Source organism: Pleurodeles waltl, chromosome 3_1 (genome assembly GCF_031143425.1).
Source record: "Pleurodeles waltl isolate 20211129_DDA chromosome 3_1, aPleWal1.hap1.20221129, whole genome shotgun sequence".
Taxonomy (NCBI): Eukaryota; Metazoa; Chordata; class Amphibia; order Caudata; family Salamandridae; genus Pleurodeles; species Pleurodeles waltl.
The window spans coordinates 1,617,392,633-1,617,413,031 of record NC_090440.1 but is presented as its reverse complement, the minus strand read 5'-3'; the positions used below and the strand labels follow the sequence as shown (position 1 = coordinate 1,617,413,031).

The following is a 20,399-nucleotide window of genomic DNA, read 5'->3' as shown; positions in this document are numbered from 1 at the left end:
CAGCGCAAACTTAGCTCCATATTTATATTTTGATGCTAGACCCGTCCAGCATAACAAATATGGAGTTAACGTCATTTTATGGATGCGTGAAACTGCTTTTTTGTGTCAATGAGATGAAAGGTAGACGTTCCCATCCAAAATAGGACTCAAACACCAAATGCCATATTTATCCAACAGGGCAAAAATGACACATGGGTGAGAGGCGGACCCGAAAAATGACGCTAAACTCGATTTGCCTCAACATCTAACCCGTGGGTCAGGGCAGGCGTTAAAATGAGGAAAACAAACCAAGACTTAAAGAAAACACACACAAGCAACTTTACAGACCAACAGGACAATAAGGAGATGCTACTGATGCAGCTTGCAAGACAACGCCAAGCACAAGACCAACGGCGGCAGCCACCACCACCACAACGTGGCCCAGAAAGGCAACGCAGAAGGCAGGAAAGACTTGCCAACATATGTTGGCAAGTGGCTCCTTCCAGATAACAGATGCCCTGGTCTCTGGGGTATCACAGCCCTCATTCTCAGCCTTCCTGCCCAAGGTGTTAGATGCCATAATCTTCCTCACACCCGCCACATCAGCTTCCCCAACACCCAGCAGAAGCAGCAGGAGATGAACAGGGCTTTTATCAAATCCATGGCCTCCCGCATGTGCTTGGCTCAATTGACTGCACCCTTGTCCGGATCGTCCCACCTGCAGCAACAGAGCACCTATTCAGGAATAGAAAGCACATACATTCTATCAATGTGCAGGCCATAGTTGACCACCAGGGATTGTTTACAAACATCTTGGCCAAGTATCCTGGGAGTCCCCATGATTCATTCATATTCTGCCACAGCAGGATCAGTCAGCACTTCCAGGATGGACAATATGGCAGTGGACTTCTTGTTGGCAAGTCAATAAAACTAGCAATATACACACAGCACAACAACCCTGTAGGACACACAAAACATGCACCACTACATTGATACGTGGGCAGGGTGACACTGAGGTGTGACACTGGTAGTTATGTTGTACACCCTGACACAATGGGATACATACCTCTGGACAAATGACGACTGCCACTAACATTAGCTGCCACTCTAGAGCACCAAGGGACCAATGTCGAACGCACAGTGACAATGACATTGCCTGCACTGTAAGTACAACTTGGAAGATGAACCATTTACAATTACAATTACATTAGGCCACGTAGTCAATCTGCAACCCTCCCAAACAGTATGTAGCATGGAAGGGGTGTGTAATGTGTGTTGCAGCAGGTCTCACACCATGAGACAGATAGCGTGATGATGCTGACTCAGATGTAGGTGACACAGACATACTGAGGCAGTCCCAACATCATACATCATTCCTGGGTTGCCGTTTCTAGGTTGCAATAAGGAAGTGGACTGTGCTATGAACGCATATTGATGTGTCACTAATGTAAACTGCACACTGCTGCACACACTGAAAGAGCCAAGATGTAGGTGACACGGACATACTGAGGCAGTCCCAACATCATACATCATTCCTGGGTTGCCGTTTCTAGGTTGCAATAAGGAAGTGGACTGTGCTATGAACGCATATTGATGTGTCACTAATGTAAACTGCACACTGCTGCACACACTGAAAGAGCCAATAGACCATCAAAATAGCATATGTACAGGGAGATGGTCATTCCTGCACAGATATATCCACCTCCACAAGGCAGTTAGCCAGGTTACCTGACGCAAGTTCGGTAGTGTAGGTGCATGGTTGCACATGAGCTACTGGCAGAGGGAACAACAAAGGCTTGCCTAGAAACAAGTCACACCTGGGACAATTGTGCATTGTCAATACTGAACAGCTCAGTGTTGCCAAGTTATGGAGATGTGGTGTGCATTGTCACCTACCCAATTCAAAGGGCCTTAGTGTCGCATTTCCTCTGCAATGACATATGTCTAAATGGATGGGATGTCCAGGCCATGTAGTGCAACCATGGCAACCATGTTACCACCACGTCTGAGTCCATTGTGTGTGTGATTGTATCATGTGCCCTCCAGTAAAAGCACACTAAAACATGTGGGACACTACGTAATGCATGGTACATACATACTGACCAACAGTTCGGAAACCAAATCATAGATCCCAGGTCAAAGAGCCAAACACAAGTTGTCATGTTAAACAACCCAGTGCAGATAAAACCTCATAGAAACCTAGGATCTCACACAATACCACAAACAGATATGAGTCACAGACGACACAAGATATCAACTGCCATGCTACATGACATTCCTGTTGCAAGCACTAACAAAATACTCACTCCTATTATCTTTGGAAGCAGATCAGGGTTACAGGATCTAGCCAGGCGTCATGACCCCATTCCCCAACCCAAGCACAGCAGCAGAGCATGCCCATAACGAGGCACATCAGAGGACACGCACCATTGTGGAAAGGATCTTTGGCATCCTGAAGTCCAGATTCAGGTGCTTGGGCATCTCAGGAGGCAGTCTCCTATATGCCCCACTCACTGTGTGTAAAATTATACTGACCTGTGCTATCCTGCACAACATTTGTGCGAGGAGGAGCATCCCAATATATGAGCTGGACCAAGAACTGCCTGCGGAGGAGGATGGTGGCAGGGAAAATAGGGGGAACCACAGAACACAGCTGCAGGAATTCGCTGCAGACAGCAAATTGCACACAACTATTTCACTTAATAGTCACTCTACACACCTTGTTAAGATATGTATATAAACACCTTACTTGATCACACAATCCTGCTTTGGTTTCTTCATTCTCCATCACATGTACCATAGGAATGAGAGTATTATCTTAGGGAGCATATGTACCTTAGGAATGTGAGTATTATCTTAGGGAGCACACATACCTTAGGAATGTGAGTATTATCTTAAGGAGCATGTTACAAAGACAAATCTGACTACTTCTGATGCAACATCACATGTGATGCGTGTGCTTGTACAGCAAACATCACACTCATAAAATATACTCATCTCTTGAATGTCACATATGAAGGACACAATCAATGGACCACAACATATGAGTCACATCCACGTTGCCAACATGGTCTACTGTAGCATATGACACACAACTATGACATCTCCAATCATATGGTAAATAAGCACCCCATACATGAGGCAGTGGATGTGAAATATCAGAAGTACAGGAATGTATGAACAGACCCCTGACATTACTAAGTGTGACACTTGCAATCTCTGCAAGGAGCTTGTGTGACAAGGGGGGGCATCATTTGTTAAAATGGATAGCATGAGTGTCCCAGGTATGACAAGCAATATTCACAACACATGCCCTACGCAGTCCATCCTTGGAAATCAGTCCTGCCACTGCTTTGTGTTTGCCATCCCATCTCCAGGGGGCGCTGTAAACAGACTATCTGTAGCCTGGGAATCATCATTAACACTCACCCAGAATCCCTTTCTGACTCCTGTTTGCTCCCCTTTTCGATATGGCATGCTTTAGAAGAAAACATTAGCTCCCATGGACTTCAGGTCCCATAATGCACTGTCTGGTAGTCAGTAAGACCTGTAATCTTCTGCCCATTGCTTCCTACGGGAAAAGTCTGGTTGTCCCTTTATAGTAGATTCTCTCCTCCAGGACTTGTGAGAGACTGAAGCTGCACACACCTGTGACCTCTCTTGTGCAGCCCAGCCATGTGACTCTGCCATGGGCTTGCTGCTGCCTGGAATTGCTTATAAGCTGCCATTCCCTGAAGCTCCTCGTTGTGCATTGGAGTATGATTCCTTTGTGTTCCAGACCCCTTGCTGGATTGTGTTAGAGTCCTGATTCGGCCTGAACCTGCTCTCTGTTTTCCTAGTCCTGTTCCTGCTTGTTCCAGTCAGAGTCTGCTCCCTGTTTCGTAGCCTTTTTCCTGTTTGTTTGAGCAAGAGCCTGCTTTCTGCTTGTTCCAGCACTCTGTTTCCCAGTCCTGTTCCTGCCTTTGCATCAGTCTGAGCCTGTTCCCTGTTCAGGGCTTTGCCTCCTACTTTGTCCCTTCTGTTTCTGTTTCCTCTTGGGTTATCATGTCTAGTATGTGTACTATCAGTCCTCACCTGTGTAGAGTGTTTTCCTTTGTACTTGGGTTGGCATCTGGTTTCCAGAAGGCAATTCCACCCCCCATCCTTTGTCTAGTGTTGCATGTAGTCTCGTGTCTGTAAGTACCATACTTGTTCGTGCCCTAGGGGTCTGGAGACAGAATCACTTCTGATGCCTCCTTTCTATGGGGCTTGCGTGGTGACTAGCTGTAAGAGTAATCTGTACAGAGGCATTGACGTTCCCTGTTGGTGTGGGAAGAACTGAGCCCTACCCTGTGTACAACCTTAGTGAAAACCCCAGCGTGTTTGTCCATTACTGATTCGTTCCATGTTTGTTCACACTAAGGTTGCTCTGCCTTCACTTTTTTCCTGTTTTTTCTGCCTTACCATAGCTGTCCTTTCCCCTTGTATGCCTTTAGCTGCTCTTGTGCTTTGGTACACTACCTCCTTACGAGATACTCTGTGAACTCAAGGGGTGCCCCAAACAGAGTCGTGAATAGACCCACCCGAAACCGTGACACCATGGAGCCCAATCCTGACATAGGGTACACATGCCCACACACTTGAACTGGACACTTCTGGGGAATGCACATCTAAAAATATGTGAATACATGCAGCCAGGGCAGCAGGTCCACCACAGCAACACAAGTAACATAGGTAATTGTAATGAGTCAAACTGACGTGTAACAAACATTTAAGGGGTGGAATTAATGCACAGTGTCTCAAACACAGTACGTACCAAACATGTACACATGTCAAACATTTGTGAAGTACACACACAAGTGACCATGAAGTTGTAACCAACAATTGATGACATATGAGGGGTAACATATCCTACATAGCACTCATCAGCCATCCTCAATGAAACCCGAGTTCTGTTTGTCGTCTGAAATGTAATGTCCCCTAAGTCAAACAACTACACACATCACATGAGTCAACATATGTTACAAACACATACCGTGATTGCCATCAGATGTAGATACACATTTGGAACACATTCATACATTTGCATGACGTCCAAAGTATTGCATGCCGTTCCTTCAGAAACACACATATCGTTGTTACAGATCATTCACACCCAAAACACAAAGCTGCATGCTCCGACACATGTGGCCAAACACTATATTACACACTGCAGGTCATACCATCCTATCTTCATGTTGATACAGGGTGCATCCATGTTAAAATTAGAAAATCACGCAATTACAGATAGAGTAAAAAAATGTTGACGCAAATGCATCGAAAACTCCCACAAATGCAAACTAACCATACATGGGCCCTTAGCGTGAATTCCACCTCCGCACCACACTCATGTGGATATCCATTGAAATTGAAGTATATGCGTGGTATTTTGCCACATATGTAGGTGATGCATAGGACTTAGTCACCCAAATATCTTATGCGTCAAAAAAATACACGCATGACAGAAAACGTGCCGCAAGAGGACAGTAAGTGATGTAAAAGGAAATCATGTTTAAAGGCCTGGTACAGTGGGTGTATTTTCACTTTCACTTTATAGTCTGTGCAATTTGTTGACCGTGTGGCTGTGTCTCGGTGTTTCTGGTGTGTTGATTACATTTATTGTATCTTGTGGTGACTCTCTTGTTCTGTCTTTTGTGAAATCTGTTTGTTTCTTATACCAGTGTATGTGATTTTGTTTAGTTTAATGTCTTTCAAATTGTATTTGTACTGTTGGGTGTCTGTCTGGGGGTTAGATTAGTTGGGTTACTTGGGGTTCTTAGGTTGGGGCTGTAAGTTTCCTTTATTTTCATTTCTTTTCCTCTTTTATTCTACATTTACGGTTTGGATTTGTTGCTGAGGGACATGTCAGGAAGGGCGAGGTTGACACGCATGGGGGAGGATGAGCTTGGGGGCCTTGTGTGGCTGGTGTGCCACTTCCTACCCATGATGCTGGAGATGGGTGGGCAGGTGATACAGGGATATCACACAGAGGCGAGGCAGCTGCGGTGGTCAAGGTGCTCTACCACCTCAAGAGGGAGTACCATACCAGCCGGAATGAGCACCAGCTAAAGCATCGCTGGGCTGACCTGGTGACCAGAGAGGAGGATCTGCTAGACCACCTGGGTGTGGTGATCGGTGGCCCTGTTGGTGAGTATCACATTGACAAATGTGTATAGTAGAATGCTCCTGAGTTACAGTAGCAGATGTGTTGATGTGCTGCATGCAATGTTTGTGGCCAGGTTGAATGCAAGCTGAACAAAGTATTAGTGTCCCAGTACTGAGATGGAGTCCACATGTCTATATATGTTAACAATGCAGGCCTGAGGTTTGTTGAGTCATGTATGACTATCACTTAGGGCCACATGTATGAAGCTCTTTTTTATTGTTGCAAACGGCCTATTTTTCTGAATTGGTGCATTTGAGTCAATATTTTTTTTTTCCAGTGCACATACCCAGTTTTGCCATTCTGCAATCACATTGCCGAATCACGAAACAGGGTGTTCTAGTGGCATTTAGGAAGGGGCATTTCCTTACTATTTGCGAGTTGCAGATTGATGTATGATTGTTTTGTGACCGCAAATGCAGTCACAAAACAATTGCAGTTACCACCAGTTTCAAGCTGGTGCTCACCTGTTAGAGCTGACAGCCTTTGGGTGGTCACCCCTACCTTTTTGCCTGCCTCCCTCCACGTTTGAGATACTGTTTGTGCTGGTTTTTAGACTCCAGTGCTCAAGTGCATATGCTCTCTCCCTTTAAACTTGGTAACATTGGATCATACCCAATTGGGCTATTTGATTTACTTATAAGTCCCTAGTAGAGTGCACTATGGGGGTTATTCTAACTTTGGAGGAGTGTTAATCCGTCCCAAAAGTGACGGTAAAGTGACGGATATACCACCAGCCGTATTACGAGTTCCATAGGATATAATGGACTCGTAATACGGCTGGTGGTAAATCCGTCACTTTTCCGTCACTTTTGGGACGGATTAACACCTCCTCCAAAGTTAGAATAACCCCCTATATGTGCCCAGGGCCTGTATATTAAATGCTACTGGTGGGCCTGCAGCACTGATTGTGCCACCCACTTCAGTAGCCCCTTAACCCTGTCTCAGGCCTGCCATTGCAAGGCCTGTGTGTTCAGTTTCACTGCCAATTCGACTTGACATTTAAAAGTACTTGCCAAGCCTAAAACACTCCTTTTTCTACATATGTCACCCCTAAGGTGTGCCCTGGGTAACCTCTAGGACAAGGTGCTGTATGGGCAAAGGGCAGGGCATGTACCTATGTAGTTTACATGTCCTAGTAGGGTAAAACCCCTAAATTCGTTTTTACACTGCTGTGAGGCCTGCTCCCTTCATAGGCTAACATTGGGGCTGCCCTCATACATTGTTTGAGTGGTAGCTGCAGATCTGGAAGGAGTACGAAGGTCATATTTAATATGGCCAGGATGGTGATACAAAATACTGCGGACTGGTGAAGTTGTATTTAATATTACTATTTTAGAAATGCCACTTTTAGAAAGTAAGAATTTCTCTGCACTAAATCTTTCTGTGCCTTATAATCCACGTCTGTCTGGACTTAGTTGACAGATCCCCTGTGCATTCACTCAGACACACCCCAAAGACAGGATACTCACCATCACTTGCATACATCTGCATTTTGAATGGGTCTTCCTGGGCTGGAAGGGGAGGGCCTGACACTTGTATGTCAAAGGACAGTAGCCTGCCTTCACACAAAGGACTGCCACACCCCTACCGGGACCCTGACAGACAGGATTGAACTGAAAGGGGACCTTGTGTACTTCTAAGACACTCTTTAAAGTCCCCCCCACTTCAAAGGCACCTTTGGGTATTTAAACAGGGCCTCTGCCCCTACCAACTCAGACACTTCCTGGAGAAGAGAACCTGAACCAGAGCCTGCATCCTGCCAAGAAGATCTGCCTGGCTGCACAAAGGACTCACCTGTCTGCTTTCTGTAAAGGACTCCTGCCTTGCTGTTGCCCTGCTGCCTTACTTCTCTCTGGCTGTGGTGAAGAAGTGCTCTCCAAGGGCTTGGACAGAGCTTGCCTCCTGTTCCCTGAAGTCTCAGGACCAAAAAGACTTCATTTCTGCAAGAAGGACTCCTTGTGCGGCGAAAATCGACGCACAGTCTGCCAGAAATGATGCACAGCCTACAGCGCAGCTAAATTTTCACTGCATGCCGAACTGGAACGACACAGCCTGACTTTTAAATGAGAAGATCGACGCAGCACCAGCATAGTGACTGGAAATTCAACGCACGGCCTCACCGGATCGACATACAGTGATGTCGGAGCGATGCAGGCCAACTTCTAGAGAGGAATCGACGCAGCACCTGCACTGCAGTAGAAAATTAGACGCAACGTCTACCGGATCGATGCAGCCCCTGTGACTTCGTCCTAACAGTGCCAGAAATCCATGCATCATCCCCGGGGCGTCTGAAAAACCAGCAACCTGAAGAGGATCCATGACCAAGCGCCAGATATTGACACACAGCTGTCCCTGTGTGAAAACTAAAATATGCATTGCTGTGTGAGGCCCGAGAAATCGATGCACACCCCTTTGTTTCCACGCATCTCCTCCTCTGTGGCCCTTTGCAGAGATTTTTCACGCGAACCAGGTACTTTGTGCTTGAAAGAGACGTTATTTGCTTTAAAAAGACCTAAGACACTTTAAATCACTTTTCAGTGATATCTCAACCTATACTTATTGCATTTTAATCGGTTTGACCTGTATTTATCCAGATAAATATTATATATATTTCTAAACACTGTGTGGTGTATTTATGTGGTGCTATATTGTGTTATTGTATGATTTATTGCCCAACTACTTTACACGTTGCCTTCTAAATTAAGCCTGACTGCTCAGTGCCAAGCTACCAAAGGGTGGGCTCAGGATAATTTGGATTGTGTGTGACTTACCCTGACAAGAGTGAGTGTCCTTGCTTGGACAGGGGGTAACCTGACTGCCAACCAAAGTCCCCATTTCTAATATCACACATTCGCAAAAGGGAGGGGACCCTTCCCCTTTGTGAATGCATGCAAAAAACATTGTTTCAGAGCAGACAGTGGTTCCACGGACCACTGCCTGCTTTAAAAAATTAAAATGAAAGTTATAGTATTTGTTTTTGACATGCATTCTGTTTACCCTTAATGATATGAGGCTGCATTTCAAAACAGAAAATACAGCTTTATTTAAAAGCAGTCACAGACATGGTGGTCTGCTGAGCCCAGCAGGCCACCATCCCTGTGAGGGCAGTCATTCCCAATGGGTTTGCAAAAGGAGACCAACCTGGTGAATATTCATGAGGTATGTCATTTGCTACCCCATTTGTGAATTGCAAACAGTGTCATTGACAGTGTTGTACATGGCATTATCCTACTCGCAAATTGCGAGTTGGTAAGTCTCGCAATTTGTGACTCATAAAACCTGATCTTCGTTCATGTGGCCCTTAGTCACACATTTCAGGTGCTATGACAACACCTGTGCCCGTGCATTCTGTCAATGATGATCAAGTAAGACACTGTCAGCATATCACATTTCACTAGATCCGGACAACAGAGTGGGCAATCCATGTTTAGCGCTACATTGTCATCTTTACACACACATGATCCCTGCCATTATATTGCCAGAGGGTGTATGCCCGGCGTAGGGGACACTGCCAAAGGGGCATTTGTTACCTGCAAACATCTGTGCCACGCCTGCCATGGACCACTGAACGCATGATAATTGTAGACCGAAAATTGAGCCACATGTCCATCACAGAGTAACTCAGTGTCCCTTGATACACAAGCCATAATACCTTAGTCACTTGTATTGCAGTGCACAAGGAAGTGCCATTGAAATTTTCACCCAAATACAAATCATGCCATGGAGTACCATCTGAAATGGATGAGCCACATATGGTTGTAGTAGGGTTAAGCACCACATGATTGTTAGGCCCAGTGCATGTGTACAGATGTGTGGCTATCACTCACCGGAGTGTCAGTGTCAATGTGAGTTTGCAGTGGTATGTCTGTTGTACTCTCTTCATGCAGGATCACCAGCTCACTCATGTGAAATGTTACACACTGTGATATGTTGTCCACACGTATATACAGTAATCTGACACTAAGCATATATTTCCTTTCCATGTTTTACAGGTAGACCTGCCCCCTATACCGTCAGGGAAGTTGCAAGATTTCACGACCCAGACGTATCCAGTAAGTGTGATGATGTCTGTCCCGTATAGTGATTGCGGCTGTAGTGTGAGTGACTCTTGTGTGTTGCACTCATTGCAAGATATGATGAGCTGGCACGTAATCTGAAATTTTACTAGGCTGGATGGTGACATAGTGTTCCATGCAAGCGTTACCCATTCACAAGCAGAGAGTCATATCTTGGGAGTCTTGTGCTGCGCAATAGGCAGCAGCGTGTGAACAAGGTGATTAGTAGCCACATGTAGGCCCACATGTGCCTTGGAAGTGCGCTAATGTCAGTATATTGGCACTGGGTCATACCCTCATTCTTACAACACAGTGACGCACCAATTTTCCACACAAATTGGTGCATCCCTGTATTGTAATGCACATGCAGGACTGTATGGGTAACTGTCCCCCAGCATGTAGCCCCATAAGTTGTACTCTATTTATGTAACACTTATGTGGTATGTAATAGGCGTGCATGCAGGTCAAGGCCAGACGTGTGCTGGCATCAATGTGGGTTTTTGGGGAATTGTATTAGCAGATCAGGTGTTGATGGGTCCACAACTAGACACATGAATTTAGATGTGAATGGCCTATGGATACCTTGTTCCTAGGTGACAGCCATCCTCACACATGTTTCACTCACCAAATCCATGTGTAAGTGGACATGCCTTCGTGGTTGTCCTCAAAGGCTTTGATGAGGTACTTCATGCCCATGATCCCTGAGGGACAGGGGTAGGAGAACAACATATATGTAGGTAGATGTGATGGTCACAGTGTAGATGACAGTCATCTCATTCAAGCGTGCATGTGTCCCAAACAACACTGAACCCATATGATTACCAACTGCATACCATCCTGCCAATTACATCTACCAGTCACTGGTCTTTTGTGCTTTGAAGTTGACTCAGATGAGAAAGATTAGTGGGCCTGGCCCATGTGAAGTAGTTGCTGCCTTTGCATTGGGATACATGGCACTAAACCAATGCACATATTACTTTATTTGGTCCAACACTTGTGCTTTGCTTTGGTGTAAATGACATGATGGGTACGCAGCGTTGCCATAACATTCATCAGGGACATTGTATGATCTGGATTGTGATTCGGACTGCATGTGCAAATTGAGGCAGAGTGTTAGATTATCATCGGTACATGCATCACACAATGATGACACTGATGGTTGCCTGTCTCATGCCAACATGGATGCTGCAGAACTCAGGGCGTTCCAAAAGCAGGCAGTGCAATATCACCACATCATGGATGTTGAGTCTGGGTACCGCAAGATGGCATGACGCTATCGAAGAGAGCAAGCCACAGGGGAATGGCGGGCATTCAGCCAAGGGAGACCTGCATTGGCCACAAAGAGTGTAGCCAGTACCACACCTACACAGGGGACCACAGCTGCCACCGTCACATCTGCCCCACCTGCTGCACCATCAACATCAGCACCACAGCCCACCAAACCTGCTGCAAAGGACATGTCGGCAATAAGGGAGCTCCAGAGGGACATGAAAAAGGTCCTCAAAAAGCTGGACAGCATACAGAAGGATGTTGATAGGAATACAAAGAGACTGAAGGCCATCAAGAAGACACTCAGGAGGGCCAACCTCTGAACTCTTGCCTCCCCTCACCCCTAGTTCATTCCCCTCCCTTCTCATTCCTCATCATGTTTTGTAGTGGGTTTAAGGGGTTTAGTGACAGGTTAGAGTAGGGTAGTTGTTTAGATAGGATAAGTAGGTTTGGGGGTGGTTTTTCATATCATTACATGTTAGTTTGTGGGTGGGTGGGTGGGGGTTAATGTTGGGTCTTTTGTGTATATAAAAATTATATACATAAAAAATTAAACACACATATATATATATATATATATATATATATATATATATATATATATATAAACTTGTATATATATATATATATATTTGTTTATGATTACGTAGTATATGTTAAGGGTTAGTATATGTTGTCCTGCATGTGTCTCATCATATAAGGGGGCAAATGTTTAGAGTGTGTTCTTAAATGTGGTAAATTGGCTTAGCATAGGGTAGTTAGGGCCAGTTGTTGATAATGTATAGTTAGGATGGATTAGGTTAGTAGAGGTGTGTTACATAGTTTTAATTTCAGTTCCATATATAGATAATACAAATTTAGGTACTCCATTACTGCATGTGCCATATGCTTGCGGCTCAGGGTCTTTGCATGAGTGTACAGTGCCAATTGTCTGTTGGCCTGTGGATTCCATCCTGCATCCATATCCCTCTCTTGACATGTTAATTCCCACTTCCAACTGAGCTATCACATTGACAGCTACAACAAATCTAAATGTCAATGCATCTGCCATCCATTGTACCCACCACTCAAGATGACTATGGTTCCCATATATTGGACAGGTAAGTGTGCTTTTTAAACTACAATCATTTGGATCCTGTGTCGGGATGTTGGCCACTGTGGGATGTTTGCCTGCAGCCTGAAGGTCATGTCAACACTGCTAAACTGAGTAGTGCCAATTTCAGATGAGGTCAAGTAAAAAAATTTCACACCAATGTGTTTTACTTGTACTCCCAGCTGACGTTATTGGCCGAGCACTCTTACACAGCCATTCCTGCTGTATGTAGTGGGTGAGGCATGTGTGTTTTAAAACACATGTCACGTTCACTGTGACTTGCTTGTAGGGGATATGGGCAGCATTGACGTTCATCATGTAGATGCCTTGTGCGTAGGTATCTGCCCACATTATTTCTGCACTCTTGAATTGACACTCTGTGACCATAGACATGTTACATGCATCACAAATCTCCAGCAAAGTAGATGTGTCACATTACACAGAGACAAAGTGGTTGTGTAGGTGCTGTTTATTTTAAAGTGCTGTAGTGCAATATTGACATAGTCCCGGCCTGGGACCCCATTAGTGTAAACCATTCTATTGTGAAACAACACAAGTGCAAGGTTGAGGGACATGTCATTGGACATGCTGAGGTGAAGTGTTGTTCAGTGCAGGGGAACATGAATTGCCAGTGGAGTAGTGAGAGACAGTTGCAGTCAATAGTGGAAAGGTTAACAGTGTGTCGGTGAAGAGTGCATGTCACCAACTGTACCAACACTGGCATGTTGTCAAGCACAAGACAAAGGGAAATCACTGCCCATGTGGCATGGGCTGGTGCTACCGGGTACTCCAACGGGTGAAGATAATCTGTTCCACATCTTCATCCTCTGATGTGTGTGTTGTCTCCTCTGCCCTTGATGGTGGTCAGTTTGAGGGGGCCACACACACTTTAGTGGTTGGAGAAGTGGACACTAAATTCCCGGCAGCTGCCATCTGTGGAACTACACATGGTTTCACTGCAGCAAGGAGGAGCTGCTGATTATTGAGTATGGCAGCAACATCCCTGTGGTAGGCAGCCATGTCTTCCCTGAGGGAGGCCAGTTCCTGGTGCATGGAGTCCTGCTTGTTGGCATGCATGCAGCAGCAAGATTGGGAGGACAGGTGTTGTGGAAACTCCCTCACAGCAGTGGTTTGGTCCTTCACACACTGTTGGACTCCATGCAGTGGGGATAGTGTGCCTCGTTTGGCTGCTATCTGTTCAGCCAACGTTATCATGCACATCCCCTCAAGGCTGGCTGCCATAGTTTGCATCCCCACTTGCACCTCCTTGGCCAGCTCCTGCTGTACTCCCACCACTGTCCTCTCAAAGGTGGTCCCTGTGTCATCAGAGTCCTCAGCTGTGTTGGAGCTGGCAGGTCGCACTATTGGGGTGGTGGGTGGGTCCTCTGGGATTGCTGCTACATGAATGCTCCTTCCTGTGACTGGAGGTGGTGACTGGAGGGTTTCCAGGACATCTTGGAGGGTTTCCTGGCTGATGGTTAATCCAGGACAGGCAGATCCACAGGAGAGCCATCGTCCTCTGCAATGAGATATTGTATAATTAGTGTGTCTGTGTTGTGCCAGTTGTAATGTGACGTCACTGACTACCTGTTGGTGGTATATTGTCATCTTGGTTCCCATGTATTGTTCCTGTCATTATTGTTTGCAGTCTCTCAGCCCTATGCCCCACCGGCATGTCAACTAATGAAGGGCAGTTTGGTCAATTGTCTGCATCACATCTTCTAGGTGTGGGTTCTGTCCAAATTGTGGATTGTCACCTTCTTGTCCTCATCAACCCTCCCTCTGCTTCCATTTGCATGGTGAGGCCTTGCAATGAATGTTGGTGTGCTGATGCCACAGCACCACACATAACAATATGGCCCTGTCCCAGTCTTTCATTTTCCACACACACTTATGCAGTGCTGAGACATAGCACCTCACCATGTATGGCATTTCCATGAGACAATGCACGCGTTACTATTGGTAGTTTCCCATGTTGACGTTTGCGTATGTGTGCTACATTGCATTGCACTGACGGGCCTGGGAGAGTTCTGTTTCCTCTTGTGACTGTGTGGGTGTGTTTGCCTTCTTACACACATATGTCCTCCCCCTCAATGCAGTTGTCTTTGCACTATGATATCGGAGATGTTGCATGGTGGCTTTGCAGCTATTGTGATACTGGCACATGGGTAAACCCAGGGATGGCCAGCATGGGTTTGAGATTACTGCTGTTTACATCATTATACATGTGACAGTGCCTCATGGTTTTTGAGTTTATGGACACGACCAGTTGACAGGAGGTGAACTTGGATAGGGATTGATGGGGATTGATCACGTAGTCATACTGAACCCTTATTTCGAGTGTGTTTGTTCCATGGGCACCTAACTACCATTTCCTAATTGACCAACGCAAACAGCACAGGTAGTTGTGGCAAATGTTGTCAATGGGGAATGCCGCTTGAGCCAATGGCCTGAGACTGGGCATTGTCCTCTAGTTTACATTCTGATAATACCAGCTGTCCTGTGGCACCAGACCAGTTTTACGTTCTACCCCACCCTCCTGGTTTGCTTCAGCATTTCCACCAGCCTTGGCATGGCAGTGTATCCCCATGCAAAGGTTGTTGGTGTTGTGTTGTGCTGTGCCCTTGGATGCCCCTGCACAGCACATGCACCTGGCATGGGCAGTGCAGGGAGTCCATGCCCTGCCTCTTTGCCCTTTCCACTGCTTGGTTTGCAGGGCTAACATGCATTGTGTAGTAGGTATGTGCCTCCCCCTCCTTGAGCTTGACAGTTTGGCATTTTTGTCCCCCATGCAACTTACCCTGCATATGTGTTGGTTTCTGGTAGTCTGCGATGTCCTGTCCTGCAATACCAGTGACAATTTCCTCCGGGATGATGGCTGCAACTATCTCCTCCATCTCGTCTAGGTCCTCTTGTGGTGCTGGACTCCCACCTCCGGTCTGCAGTACTGCCTTCCTGTTCCTTGTCATTTTCTCCTTTTTCCTCCACTTGCAGTCATGCCACTGTTTCTTGCACTCAGTCACAGTTGTCCTGACCTCTGCCACACTGTTAATCTTGTCCACAATCTGCTGCCAAATTGCCTCTCTCCTTCCAGTTGCCAATTTAGAGGTGATGAAGAGTTGATGCTGGTGCTCCATCACCTCTCTCACCAGTATTTCATGCTCCTCTGTGCTGAAGCAACACTTCCTCTTCTTCTTGTCTCTCCCCTGGGTCTTGTCTGTATCCTCCTGGCTGGTTCCTTGTTGTCTGGTGTCTCCCTGGGGCCTTTCTTGGCTTTGTGGATCCATCTTGCCTCTCCGTTGCACTGTTTGCGTCGCTTGTTGAGGCGATTGAGGGCAAAATGGCGCATTTCAGTTTTGTGACGTGTTTACATGTCGTAAACCGGATTAGAGTCATTTTTCCTGCATTAAAGTAATTTTGCCTCAAAACAAGGGGCAATGGTTAGCATCAGGAAAAATGACTAACCTATTCTTAGCGCCACCCAGTGTCATAGTATAAATATGATGCACGGCTGGCATTAAGAAATGGCTCTAGACAGCCCTAAGCCTTTTGACGCAAAACAGTGTTAGTGCAGTTTTGCCTCAAAAAGTATAAATCTGACCCTTAGAATCCCAAACTGTCCAATGACAGGTCTATGTATTTCTACCAGTCACTTATTTTTATCCATTTTGGCACTTGAGGACTTGTGCTGCTTATGCAATATGCACTACTGCAAATACACGCATGGTACAAAGAAAATGATTGGATGGACTACTCTCACCTGGTACGATGTACTCACTGTCTGCACAGCTGTCTTGTTGCAGACCTAGGCCCTCATTATGAGTGGGCTAGTTACTGGTTTGATATTTATCGCAGTGGATAAAATGTTGAATTTTTTGATGCGTTAAATACCACACAAATGTGAGTTTTTGGGGAATAATGTGGATTTTGGTACTTACTGTTTTTAAATCTGCATGTTTGGGGTAAAAACTGGATACATTTTTTTCACCCAACAAGTATGGGCAGGTTTGACCTGCCGCTAAGTATCACACAAAACGTTCCCACATATTAACATGGGCAAATTGTGTAAATTTAATTTATACAGAATTGCATGCCACAGATAGCACAGAGAAGAGCATGCATTAGCACAAATAAAACCCACTGAAATGGAGTTGGCAGCGCAATATTACAAGTTTAACACTTTAAGTTTGTGCCGAAGATTTTTAAACACATTAACAAAACTGCCATTTGGTCAATAGCAGACACCTTTGCCAGTGCTGCTTTTTTTCTCCAGCAGCACTTTCTGTTCTGGGATTTATTGTTTTGACTTTTCAATATATGTATAGACTTGGAAATTAAACCGTAACAGATGTGGTTGCCTTAAAAGTCAGGACTAGTTAAGGATGTCTTATGTGAAAGCAATTTTACTTGGTAGGTATACCAACATGTGCATTTTGTTAGCATGTTCCTATGTGAATGCAGCAGTGGCTGCTGTAAATCTCAAGGGGAGGGGTGGAGGGGGCGGAAATGGAGTGGGGGAGTGAAAATAAAAATAAATAAATAAACTTACCTCCTCCACGGTGCACCGGACTCCTGCCGCCTCGCGCTCCTCTTGCCTGGATGTGGTATCCCAGCATTCACTGGGACACTAGCAAAGGCTCCCCAGCAATCCTGATGCTGCTCTCATGCTACATCTAGCATAAAAGCAGTGCCAGGATTGGTCTGAGCTGCTTGGCCAGTCGCTCAGACACAGCCCTGGAGTCTGTGCAGTTTCTCTAGCCCAGCTGTTAAACACAGTCGGGCTGGAGAAACCTAAGTGTGCATGTGTGTTGGGACGGCGTGAGATGGATGGCCAATCACACATGAACACTTAGGTGTACACTCTCTCCTCCTCCCACCTCTTGTTACCAACCCCTGCTCCTCCCTGCACTGCTGGCTAAACCAGCAGAAGAAAAATAAAACAATAGTAGACTATCATTTTATTTTTCTGCTGCTGGCTCAGCCAGGGGGGCAACGCTCCTTCACCATAGTGAAGGAGCCACCCCTGTGTGGATGGGCACAACCGCTTTGCTTTCCTCATCACAGTAACCATTTAGCTGAATGTGTTGCAGGCAATAATTGCATTAAGAACACTGGGAATTGAATACGGTTTTTGGAAATGATTGAACATGTTTTTCAATTCTTAAGCTAGATCTTTAATACCTAGGTCTGTGTCCATCAAGTTATACATTTAAGTGGCTACGCAAACTAACACATAAAAATAGAATAGTCAGAAAAAGCTATTCCCCTTTCCAGTGATCCACATATTTTTTATAATGTCTATTATTCTAAGCGCTCCAATGCTCAGCTAACTCCATTTCGCCAGGAATTATTCTGTTCTAGACTTTCACCAAATAAATTCAAATACTCTGGGCATGATAGTCTAGTTTCAGTGGAATTGAACTGTGACTGTTAATAGAAATACCAGGGCTAGATAAGTAATGTCTCAGTAACATGGAATCATCTGCCCTTCTTAACTCTCGCTCGTCAAAACTCCAAGTATAATTGGGAGCAAATCCTCTTTGGAGGCAGGTCTGTTGTGTTATGAAAAACTATCTACGTTAGTTTCTTCCTCGTCATAATGGGGACTGATCCACCACAAGAGTCCTGCCTTTTCTGTCACAGCAGACTCACCATGGAGAGTGACAATGCCAGAAAGTGCTTTAGCTTTAAAAAAATAAAATTCAGAAGGGAAACATCTGTACATGGGATACTTATTGCAAGATCTCAATCCTGAACTCTGAAGTAGAGGGGAGTATGATGTGCACATAAGTTAGTGAATAAAAATATTAGATGACACTCGAGTCACCACCCACTAGATCTCAAGAAGAGTACCTCTAAAGCCTTCAACCAGGAAGTATCTATGCCATTATAGACCTGCCCTCCATTGAATAGGGAGGAAGGAAGTTAGTTCCACATGTTTATTGATAATAAGAAATTATTGAACATTATAACCATAAACTAAGAGTAGCGGATGATTGAAGAATTTCTCTGGTGGTCTTGAAACCCATAAATGTTCTTTTACACATACAAGAAACTTGCAGAATGAACTGATTAAATTGACACCATTGGGTATTCATCCAAAATGTCACAAGATTTGTATTTTGTTGATGAAGGTACTGACAGAAGTGCCAGGGCTTCCAACCTAAGGGACAAGCAAAGATACACTTAACTACAGTGAACAGAGCTTACATGTGCTAGGTAGAACACAAAGGAGATCTAGCCTAACCTCATCACAAAGGGTTAATGTGATTACAGCAGCATATGCCCAGGGACAGTACATTTTAACCGGACATTATCAAGTCAGGATTAGTGTATTAAGCAAAACCGGATCTAAGTTGTAACTTAGACCCTCTGGTTGACTGCAGCAATCGAAATGTAGCACCTTAAATGATTGTTTGCGGTGGCACGAAGGAGCTGGCTTGCAAATAAGACAACATGTTATTGACTCCTTACATACAAACCTAGAGTGATTTAATGGTACCAGTGCCAGCTTACTTGATTCCATGGAGCCATATAACAAAGAAGTATATTTTTTATAAAAAAAAGAATACAGGATATTGAAAGGCTATTAAAATTGCAGTTGGAATGAATTGAGTCTGTGTGGTAGACACCAGTAGGACATCGAAAGGATAAAGAATATACCACTACCGCAGTAATTGGATCTGGGACTTGATGCAAGATTGGTAAATAAAGAACTTGCTGAAGATAAAATCTCTAGCAATCATCAAAATAGATGCAGGACCCAGATAAATACCCCCTTGAAGAAGAAAAGACTCCACTTAGTCGATTTACTAAAAACTTGTAATCACTCCTAGCCCCATATATGAACATTTAGCATAGGAATGTAATTTGCCTCCACCCTAAACCAGTTCTTAGTATCCAAGTCTACCAGAGGCCGTTTGCAAATATCCTTGTGCAGACAAAGCCTCCATTGCATACTGTTTAACTGTGACGTCTGGTTTTATTGGCGTACTCAAGAAAGCAAGAGGGGGAAAGGACATTATTGATTTGGTTTTGGGACTCTAGACACTACTTGAGAGCATCCTAAAATATGTTTGTATTCAAGAATTAGTCTGCTGGGTCTACACTGACAACAATAAAACAGATATCCTGAAGGAGCTTCTATACTTAGCTCTAGAAACCAGATTTGTACTGTCTTCCAACTACCACCTGATTGAGAACCAAACTTGAGAAATCCTGAAGCAACCAGGCTGGAAGAGAGTGCGGCTTGGTCACTAGAGAGTTGGGTAAAAAATATGTCCTGTCTATCTTTAAATTGGATCTAGGTTCTGATATGTAATAGATGAGAATTCTAAAAAAGTAATCAGAAATCCGTTGAAATGCAGCAGATTGCACACAGCTGAATTTTCAGAAGGCATGAATCCACTAATATAAGTAGGGGTCAGCCAGGACTTGCTTTTTCAGAAAGTGAGGAAAGACAAGAGCCTGCTTGAACTATTCATGGGTAGTGCTAATTTTCTGAAAAAGTAGATAACAGCATTTTCAGTCTTTGGCAACCACCCAAGGAGAAAACGATCTATTTTACTTGGAGCACTGAAAATCTTTACACCGTTCCTAGGTACACCCAAGCATATCTGTTGTAATGAATCCTAACCAAGGGGCCTTAATGGCAGTTGCTGTGATCTCCCAGCCTTTCAGAGAGATAACTGACATCATTATCTCTGTTCAGATGTGCGAGCCCTTCAGTGGAGGAGCCACATGTCTGGCCTTGCCCCAGGGATTCGTGCAGTTTTTGTCAGCCTTTAAAAGACCCCAGCTTGACGTGTTTTTCTCCCCT

At 44.9% G+C, this 20,399-nt stretch overlaps 1 protein-coding gene across 9 annotated transcripts in view; it reads left to right on the top strand.

Annotated features, from left to right (window-relative positions):
* The window catches only part of LOC138285393 (uncharacterized), a 99,563-nt gene that overhangs the window by 3,639 nt on the left and 75,525 nt on the right, over positions 1 to 20,399 (top strand). For 6 of the 9 annotated variants that reach the window (XR_011201586.1, XM_069225273.1, XM_069225267.1 and 3 more), the window contains one exon: positions 10,156 to 10,215. The exons of the other annotated variants lie outside the window; for them this stretch is intronic. Coding sequence is in view for 1 of the 6 variants with exons in the window: in XM_069225275.1 (XP_069081376.1) it covers positions 10,156 to 10,215 (60 nt within the window). In the remaining 5 variants the exon portion in view is untranslated. The remainder of the gene's footprint in view (positions 1 to 10,155; positions 10,216 to 20,399) is intronic. 9 annotated transcript variants of the gene reach the window in all.